The sequence below is a fragment of the Lygodium microphyllum genome, chromosome 15, assembly GCF_053477565.2.
Source record: "Lygodium microphyllum isolate KBCC chromosome 15, Lygodium_microphyllum_v1.1.10, whole genome shotgun sequence".
Classification (NCBI taxonomy): domain Eukaryota; kingdom Viridiplantae; phylum Streptophyta; class Polypodiopsida; order Schizaeales; family Lygodiaceae; genus Lygodium; species Lygodium microphyllum.
Window position 1 is genome coordinate 31,865,973 of NC_141149.1, and position 9,861 is coordinate 31,875,833.

The window sequence follows — 9,861 nt, forward strand, 5'->3', positions numbered from 1 at the left end:
TAGATTATGATCCAAAGGAGCATGGGAGGCACAACTTTCCTAAGATCTTGAATGCGAACACTACTTAGACAAAATATATTTATTTATTTTAGCTAGGAGATCTCAAGGAGTCATTTGCTACCTTCATTAGGAGATTTAGTGATTTCCCAAATCCACTCTTCATCATCACATGCAATTACTTGAAGGTTCTCACCAAATTGCTCAAGCAAAAGCTCATGCTATATGAGGATAGTCCATCACCATTATTCTTATATATCAATGCTAGGATTAATCAAGTCACAATGGCATATCTCCATCTCCAAGCATTGCTTCTCCTATCTTATTGCTTGGAATAGTTGGACGATATGGTAGGCAATAGTTTTGCTCATCTTGGAGTCATCTATTCCATTGTGGGAGTCATGTAAGGATTACATCTTGACTAAGAGCAAGATGATCAGTATTCAAAATCTAACATGGTGACATGAATCCTATGTGGTCCTTTCATTTTTCTAGGAGACAAGAAACCCATGCCTAGACAAATGTTTGTTCTTATAAACCAATAAAAAATTTATTGCTTTCCAACAATATTTATGAATATGATTTGAATTGATGTGCTCTGGTCTATAGGTAGGCCTCTTCACTGCTAGGCCAAGCAATCAAGTGTAAGCATGCAAGCAAAATTTTGATAATTAGCTTGGCGGATAGAGGTTTTGAGTGATCCTTTCTTTGACATGCTAGCCTAAACTGGGCCTATCTTTGGAGAGTAAAGTTTTTGTTGAGGGTAATAGCTTACTCATCAAAATTCCACTTTATTGAGTGCAATAGCCTTACTCATCAAAATTCAAACTTTCTTTATTTACGAAGTCCGAGTCAATGAGATGATGCTAGTCTTTGTTGGGGTCCCACATTTCGCAAGTGGTGCTAGGAGAGAGAAGGGATGTTTGAGGAGAGAGAAAAAGGGACGCAAATGAACATCTACCACCTAGCGTTTACCCCTGTAAGTTATTAAATACTCTTTGGACTCTCATATACCCCAAACAACATGTACCACCCAACATTTACTACCATGAGTTGTCCAAGCACCCCCATATTTAGAAGAACTCTCTTAACTCTCATATAGCCCAATGAATGTCTATAACCTAACGTTTACTCCCATGAGTTGTTCAAGTACCTCCCATATTTAGAAGGACTCCCCTAGACTCTCATATACTCCAAAGATTGTGGGGTTGAGGTCAAATAGGGCTTGGCCACACGTTGCCTATGTTCCCAGGCACGACCCACTAAATTTGGCTAAACCATCCCCAAATTGAAGGCCTTATTTCCATTCAAGTTATTTCCCAAATTCAAAGGTTTTTATTTCCAACGACCTTTCAAATTTAAAGCTTGGATTCTTTCACGTTTGTCTCTTTTGCACCCGGAGTGTCTGCTGCCGCTGCTACTATCTCCTCCCCCGACCTGAAGCAGGTGAGTCGATATCTGATCTTCTGCAGATCTGTCCTCATGGCGATGCGTACGATTAGTTAGTCTGTAGCAGAAGATAAGTCGTTTCAGAGATCGCCTTGAACAAAACCCTGTCAATTTTCTGTTCTGTACATCCTTAGGTTCTTTGCAGGCTGAATCATAACTGTCGTACAATGAATGAACACACAGCGCAATACTCCTTATGTTCAGAATGTATTGGTTGTAGCGCGCTCGCCGTGAGTGTCTGCCAATTTTGCTTTGTAATGCCGACACGGTTTTCTTAGGTCGCCGATCTTTCCTGAAATGAACGCCATATCCGTTGAGTTTGGCAACAGTTTCCAAACAGCCAGCTTTGGGTTTGCTGTAGTACTCGTACATCAATTCGGCAAGAATTTCATGCATTACTTACATTAGTACTACTGTTTGATTTTCTTTGATTTCCTTTGAGCAACCCCTTATATGGTTATCTTAATAGTTGAACAATTAGACTGTATTATTATGATCTGTATACTCGGATTGCTTTCAATTTGTGACTAATAGGTTTGGGCCCTCAAATTGAGGGGCACCCTTCATCCATCCCTTGAACACTTCTGCAGAACTTTTATTTTTTGGCCCATGAATTGTGGATGCAAATTTTTTTTAATGTTTTCTCTAATATTTATAGTTCCTTCTACTAGGTACTTATTCAATATAACTAGTGCTTTTGCAAAAAGCTGCATATCTTATTGTTATAAGTTGAGAAGATCGAGATATTGATGCAGAGACATTAATAAGGTTGTGCAATTTTGGTTCAGCTTTTTAATGGATCCAAGTCCTTGACTTTGTATTTCCAAATATAGCTGGCATACTCGCAAAAGAGAGGATAGAGAACGAGATTTTAATATGCCTTATTAAACATAATTTTGCCATGTTTTGCTAGATAGGTTGTGCTGAAAATGTCGAAAGGCACAAATCGCAAGTGGGCTATTGACCTGTCAGAACCTTCTTCCTCAACTTCAAGAGATGTGCCAGATCCTCCAGGCTTCTCTCGATCTTTCTTGGATTTGGTAAGCTGTAGAACAAGCCTGCTTGACTTTGAATATAAAATAGAGTTGATTCAGTGCATGCATGTGCCCATGAGTGCACACACACATACATGCACATGCACCTGTGGCTCAAGCAATTATTGTTTTCTTCAAACAATCACTTCAATGATAGTACCACTTGGATTTGTCAATGTGAGTTTGTTCCTATGTAAAATATTAGCTGCTTTTAAAGTACCATTGCACCACTCAAAAGTGGTGCAAAACCATCCAAAAGTGGTTCTAAACATTTAGAATTCAAAGCACATGGAATAGAGTAGAAACTCATAAAGAGTTTAAATTTATGTATATTTACAAAGAAGTATATGACATGTTATTTGGAGGTCATAGTATATTTCATTCACTATCTTATGATAGGACCAAGTGGTTAAACTAGAGTAGAGAAATTATCCTTGATGTTGTTGAGAGGGCTTCTGGGGCTGCTACCTATTGGCAAAACCACAGCAAGAGTATGGGCATGGGAACAAAATTGGAGGGGGGGATGTAGTTGTCCTAGTGATTACAGAGGTTTTTATACCTGCAATCATATACTAGCAATGTGCAATTGGTGTCATTGAGGGGACTTGCTATAGACTTGAAAAAGAGGCTTTGAAAACATTGGCTTATCTCCAATCTTCTATGGAGCATCAAAAATCACCTTTAAAAATTTCACTTCTCATTGCCACTCTAAGAAAATATCCAAAAAATAATAAGTAGCAGGCACCTAGTACATGGTATGAGAAGATACATGCATACTTGATTGCTCTTGGCTTTAGTAATTCATATATTGAAAGCGCACTTTATATCCACAAAGATGGGAATAACCTCTTGATTCTCATTCTTTGTGGATGACTTTTTGTTGACTAGACATCATGAGACACATATTTCAGCCTTAAAAGCTGAATTGCAGCACACTTTTGATGTGATAGATCTTGGCCACTTGCACCACTATCTCAGTATACAGTTTATTGCAGTTGAGTGGGGGCATTATTTTACAGCAATCTAAGTACATAGGGTAGCTTCTTGAGCGCTTTCAGATGCAAGATTGCAAGCCTATCTCTACTATAGATGAGACGAGCCACAGGTTTACACTTGGGGATGCAGGAGAACCTTTTGTAGCTTCTCTTTATTACTAGGCTATTGACTGTTATTTGTACTTGTATAATACACGGCTTGATATTTAGTTTGGGGTCTCTTAGTTGGCATGCTTTATGCACAACGCTAGTATTACACATTGGCTAGTAGTAAATGTGTCCTTTGTTATCTTAAAGGCACTCAAACATTGGGCCTTTTTTAATCCTAAAGGCACTACTCTTTGCTTGCATGGATTTATAGACAATGATTGGGCTAGTTGTTTTGACATGAGGGTGTCCACTAGTGGCCATTGGAATGTGTATGGCTTAGACACCTTTTGGTTGATCCTAGTGTGGGACAACAATCACCCACTCCTATCTATACTGACAATGAGAGTGCCATGGCAGTTGCGAGGAATCTGTTTTTTCATGCTCGCACTAAGCACATTGAGGCGCATTATCATAACGTTAGAGAAAGACTTCATTTAGGGGAGATTGACTTCATATATATCCCTACATTGGACAAATTGGCAGGTGTATTTACAAAAGCTCTCTCTAGAGAGCAAGCCTCTCGGCTTGGTACCATTTGGGGATTGATTTGCCTACTTCCTGTATACATTCACATCATTCATTCAAGGGGGGTTTGTTACACTTCTCGTGTTCCTCCTAAGTTTTAGTGTGAACACTCTCTTATTCCATAGAACTTTTTATCTTCTAGCTAGAGAAGGGTTTTTTCCGCATGTGAATATCCGTCAGTGGGTGTGGTACTTAGTATCTTAGGGATTGTACTTTCATTCATTTTCACACAATGGATGTGACATTCTAGCACTCTTTTCTCTCGTTGTTCACTTGTTCACTGTGAGTATGTGCATGCTGTTGGAACCCTAACCTAACATTGCATGGAGCCCAATGCTTCATTCCCACACAAAGCATATTGAAGTTCATTATCATTATGTTCATGGGCGGATGATAGTTATAGATATACAGTCGTCTTATGTACCCATCGAAGACAACTCGGTAAATATCTTCATAAAGGCTCTTCCTTGACCGAAGTTCTAGTGCTTTTTGGCAAGCCTTGAACTGGATACTATTTGTTCCATGATCTATCATACTTTGTATTGTCATAGGCTACTATATCCCTTTGGATGAACTTGTGCAACTATGACCCTATATATCATTGTTCTAGAATTTTGTCATGTTTTCCTAGATCAGTCCGTCCATACCATAGTGATGATGCCCTTGCTTCAAACTTTTAGGCACTCTAGCTAGCCTAAATTGGCATGTAGGATAGTTAGACACTTAGAGCCTCTCAGCCTTGATACCTTTAGGGTTAGGGTTTCTTATGATAGTTAAGACATTCACGGCTAGGTTTCTATAGGTATTGTGCCAATTACTCCACTCCTGGGCCAACAGCTTCATCACATCTGTGTTGCTATTTAACAGAGGCTGGAGCTTGAAGGTTCAAGGAAGCAGAACAACTCATGTGCCTGCAAGTGAGCTTTTTAAATATTTTTATCTTTTGAAGGGGGAAAGAAAAGTGCAAGGATTCATACGAAAAGATGGGTGGGGTGAAGGAAGAAGGGGAGATGTGGAGAAAATGAGGTGGGTGGATGTGGAAATGAAGGCTGTAAGAGAAAGGAGCTGGAAGATGGGGGAAGCTGCAGACTGTGCAGAACTGCAGGGAGGTGAGGATGAACTTGGGAAGAAGGAATGAGGTGAGGACTTATTTGGATGGTGGTTCATCATTGAGGCAGGGGGTTGGATCACAGGAGCGGGAAGGAGCTGCAGGGAGGCAGAGAAAGCATGGGGGAACCTTGGCGGGCTGAGGCAAGGTGCAGAGGAGGGGAAAAGGGAGGTGATGACTGGAAAAGGAGTGGGAGGCAATGCAGATGTAGGGATGTCAGGAGCGACCCCTCCAGTGCCACAAGTGTCCTATTTATTTAGTAATTCAACAGTCTGGAACTGGACAAACTTTTCTATTTCTTCCAAACTTGTAGTGTATTAATAATCACTTTTAAACATCAATTTGTATTTATTATTGAGTTTTCATGGGCCTTTAGAATTTATTGTGGAAACAGCTCTAGCTAAAATGATGTTCAACCTCAGGATGAAGCTGGAGCCAGTCACCAGAAAAAGGAGGTGGACACATCTTGGAAGCAGCAAGTAGGGTTTGACAAGATTCTTATACCTGAGGGCATTTTTAACACAATACTCACCTGCTTTCATTTTTACTGATCATCCTGTTTTACATCTTCCTTTCTGTTTTGGTATTTTTCATCCTGTTAGAAAGCATGGGAAGTGGCCCAGGCCCCTTTCAAAAATTTATTCATGATGGGCTTTATGATGTGGATGGCGGGTAATACTGTGCACTTGTTCAGCATTGGAATCACAATCTCAGCACTTTGGCAACCTTTAAGTGCCCTCCAAAGTGTAGGCAAAGGTAAGATGTTCTAAGTTCTTAGTCATACAATGAAGAGTGCCTATTCTGTAATGTGTGGTCAGTGTGATGCCATATATGCAGTAAATCGTGCTTTTAAGTTGATTTTGAATTGAAGCAAGTGTACATACTGACATACTGTGCATAACCATGTTGTCATTCAGCATGTTTTTGAAGTCAACCTAGACTTTATAGAAAGAAAGGCTATCTCATGACAAATTGTTTCTGCAGTGTTTGAGCCTTTTCAGGATGCTCGGACGGATATTTTACTTCCAAAACTTGTCTTCATATTTTTAAACATTGCAGGCTTACTTTTGGGTCTATGGAAGGTATTTGTCTCTCTTATATGGTTGTTTTTTATGTTGTCAACCAAAAAAGATGTACAGCACATGGCTGGTAGAAAGCCCCTGTATGGTCTAATGAGTAACTTTGTCCAAATGTAGGCCTCTCAAATATAGTTCTTGTTTGCATGCAGCTGAATTCTCTTGGCCTTCTTCCTACACACGCATCAGACTGGGTCTCGTCACTATCTCCTCCACCAGTGAGTCAACATTTTCTGTTCTGCCCATGGGAGGCCTTAGTGTTTATTACTTTCTAATAGAGAATCTTGGCTTAACTTCCATTTTAAAAAATGCTTTATTATTTCTTCTGAAACTGGTAGTGAGCCAGGGTCCTTTCCATCTTTGAACCCAACCATCCACACACAGAGAGAGAGAGAGAGAGAGAGAGAGAGATTACCCGAAAAAAAAAGAGAGGGGAAGGGAGTCTATTTTGTAATCTAATCAGTTAATGTGCTCCGTCTTGCTCTTGCTCTCTGTCTTTCTGTCTCCTCTTTCTCACATGTGATGTTTTTGAGTACCAGATGGTGGAATTTTCCGGAGGTGGGGTACCATTCAGTTGATTGAGCTTATCTTATGGTCTTCTTCTACTTTCCTTCAGTGAGAACAGAATTGAAATTGGGATGGATCTGAGCTGATGATATTGTGCTTGTGTAATGTTGTTTCATTTTACCTATTTAAATACTGTTTCTTAATCTTCTATTCTTGTGTTTTTCCACTTGTCACTTCCGCTACATGTGACAAGCAACCGTGTTGGTTGATAGAGATGGTACAACATTGATATTTAGTATTGAAAAAAATAGTCTTCAAAAGGCCAAACGAGCTCCAAAGTAAAAGATGTTTCTCTCATGAAGAACATTGTGTGTAGAAAGCAATCTAAGAGTTATGTGAGAGAGAGAGAGAGAGAGAGAGAGAGAGAGAGAGAGAGATTTGATCAACAAATATATTTATTTATTTGTATAATAGTGGAGGGAGAGTTATAGTGACATCTACAAGAGGCGTGTATGATTTAAAGTTCTTTTTCTTGGGAACAATTTCTCAATCGAAACAGCCTAGCAGTTAACCTTCTTATTTAAGCAAGATAACTTGTTTAGAGATTGGTAATAGTAGTTAGACAACTTAGTAATTACTAAGGTGTCCCTTCCTCAAATGTTGAAATGTTCAGTTTAGTTTTGTATCAAGAATTGACCATTTTTGGTGTGTATTTTAAGGTATTTATTTAAATAATGCTAGTTAAGCTTGTAGTGTCTCCATCTTATGTATAATAATGTTCTTGATAAGATTTACAAGTCTAATTCTTACTAAGACAAAATAGACATAGTTGAAACTCTATCATGTTTCCCAAGTGAAGCACATACAACTAAAAAGTAACATTTAGCTAGGAAACAAGTAACTAGTTAGATGAAAACTAGTAATTTGATACATCTATTGATATGGTAAAGCATTGGAACAAATAATATTTAACATGGAGGGATCACAATTTTCCTCATGGATCTATCCAACATTGATGAGGTAGAGTATCTAGGTTGGGTGGTTCATGTCTTTCATGGGTCTATCCAACATAGATAAGCTAGAGTGCCAATGTTGGGCTGCATGATGTTGTGCCAACATCATTTTTCTTTGATGGTAACTTGTGGAGACTTGGACAAACACACATTGAGTAGTGCAATCTACATCTTTCTATGGCTTTATTGAAGGGAGGGGTGGATTTGCATGTCTATTTTAGGTGCGTTTTGAATTGTTTGATGTGGTTATAGTTTCAAAAAAATGTGTTGCTCTACACTCCCAAGGTGCTTTTGTTTGGATTACACATGGTGCTCTCTATCTGTGTGTAACTCCAAAATCCATTACCCTAGACAGTGGTTGAAATCCTTTTGGAATAGGCAATGGACATGTCCTTTAATCTCATAATACATTGGGCTTTTGTATATATAATGCTTTTTAATCTTTAGCTCAAGTTGGTAACAGTGGTGAATCCAATCCTTGAGGGGAGAATTTGCCCCATAGTAATTAGATTCTATTTGCAAAATTGGTGCAAGGATGTGCAAAGTTGACCAATAGAGAACTCACTTGAGTGAGTAGATTAAATGCCTAAAAATGCACAAAAACTATCTTTCATTTTGGCTAATTGAGCTCTACAAAATAGCCTTATAAAACTAGTAAAAAATATATATATTTTGTTTGATGGTAGACCAACTGATAAAAATCTCATGCAAAAGGCTATGTTGTGGGCATTCCTTTCCAACCCTCATGAATCATGATTATTGTGCATCCTTCATCATCATCATTGTTGCCTTCACCTTTAGTTGATGCTCAATTGTTGCCATTGCTATCATTATATACTTGTGACCATTTGTAGTTGGACTGTGAGCTAGTTGCTCTTGAGTGATCTAAACCTTCATTTGCAAAGCTTAGTATTCAAGACCATGAACCAACCTCATTAGAGCTATATCCCTCAAAGCCTACCCAAGCTTCCACCTTTCTTGTCTTTATATGCTCTAAGAGATTGGACTGTAAGCTAGTCGCTCTTGAGTGATCTAAACCTTCATTTGCAAAGCTTAGTATTCAAGACCATGCCAAAATAGATGTATGAACCAACCTCATTAGAGCTATATCCCTCAGCCTACCCAAGCATCCACCTTTCTTGTCTTTATATGCTCTAAGAGATTGGCACCTTTGACTCTTTGGCTAATGTTGAAAGGGAATATCTTCAACTCCATTTCTTTAAAAAAAAAGTGCAAAATCTTGAGATGGAGAGAACAAAGACAATTTAAAAAAATCAAGTCATCCCTTTGCATTGATTTCACCTTGTAATGCTCCTTCAGCTTTGGTATGTTTATGGGCTCAAGGTTTGGTGAGAAGTTGAAGCTACCTTTTGAAAGATGACATTGATATGGGTATAGTATCAATCCATTTCTCTCGCCTATAGGTTGAAGGGAGGCACACAACTAGAGGCTATATGATGGTGAGAATCTAAGCTCCCAATTGAAAGGGGACATTGACATTGGCACCAATGATCTATCCAATGTCACGCTTGCATGCATGGCTCATATTTTGATAATCCTCCTTAGTAATGTAAATTTCATGGATTCTAGACATTGAGGCCATTATTTGGTCGCTTTTATCAGTAGTTGGAAGACCCACATTGGGTATGACTACCTTAGCTCTATACATATGCACTCCACCACTCTTTGTAACATTGGATCATATTCGCTTGGAGTGGGAGACTAGAGACATTGTTGGTCATTGCACTCCATGTTACTTGTCCAACATTGTAATGTACATCTCATGCTTCTCTTTCTAGACTTGATTGCATTGTCACCATTCATTCCTTGAGTTTTTGTGCTCTTTTCTCAATATTCATGATTTGTGTATTCTCTTTTCCATCGATTTGTGCATTCTCACATGATGTTATATAGTTGTTGCTATGTTTACATTGATTATATGTTCTATATTTATGTTTCATTGCTCTCGGGCTTGCTTCATGCTCAACAACTTGTTTCCATGCTAGA

The 9,861-nt window shown here is 38.8% G+C and overlaps 1 protein-coding gene across 3 annotated transcripts; it reads left to right on the forward strand.

Moving 5' to 3' along the window:
* Nucleotides 1-1,312: 1,312 nt before the first annotated feature.
* On the forward strand, nucleotides 1,313-7,051 carry LOC148024394 (ER membrane protein complex subunit-like protein). 3 transcript variants are annotated; one of them, XM_087694044.1, is made up of 7 exons: nucleotides 1,313-1,443; nucleotides 2,360-2,486; nucleotides 5,681-5,737; nucleotides 5,861-6,014; nucleotides 6,243-6,340; nucleotides 6,487-6,552; nucleotides 6,874-7,051. In XM_087694044.1, exons 2-7 carry the CDS (start codon nucleotides 2,376-2,378, stop codon nucleotides 6,910-6,912), a joined length of 525 nt encoding a protein of 174 aa, XP_087550170.1. In that variant the 5' UTR covers nucleotides 1,313-1,443; nucleotides 2,360-2,375; the 3' UTR covers nucleotides 6,913-7,051. The 3 variants fall into 3 exon arrangements, with proteins under 3 accessions (XP_087550170.1, XP_087550171.1, XP_087550172.1); XM_087694045.1 differs by having other exon boundaries at nucleotides 1,327-1,443; nucleotides 2,364-2,486; XM_087694046.1 differs by lacking the exon at nucleotides 1,313-1,443 and adding an exon at nucleotides 1,725-1,825 and having other exon boundaries at nucleotides 2,364-2,486.
* Nucleotides 7,052-9,861: the final 2,810 nt, after the last annotated feature.

What these genes read in the sequence shown, in the direction of transcription:
- LOC148024394 (XM_087694044.1), top strand. Translation starts at nt 2,376, where the DNA reads ATGTCGAAAGGCACAAATCGCAAGTGGGCTATTGACCTGTCAGAACCT. An exon ending in ACACATCTTGGAAGCAGCAA is followed by an intron (nt 5,738 to 5,860) that starts GTAGGGTTTGAC and finishes TCATCCTGTTAG; the next exon opens with AAAGCATGGGAAGTGGCCCA. An exon ending in CGTCACTATCTCCTCCACCA is followed by an intron (nt 6,553 to 6,873) that starts GTGAGTCAACAT and finishes TTTGAGTACCAG; the next exon opens with ATGGTGGAATTTTCCGGAGG.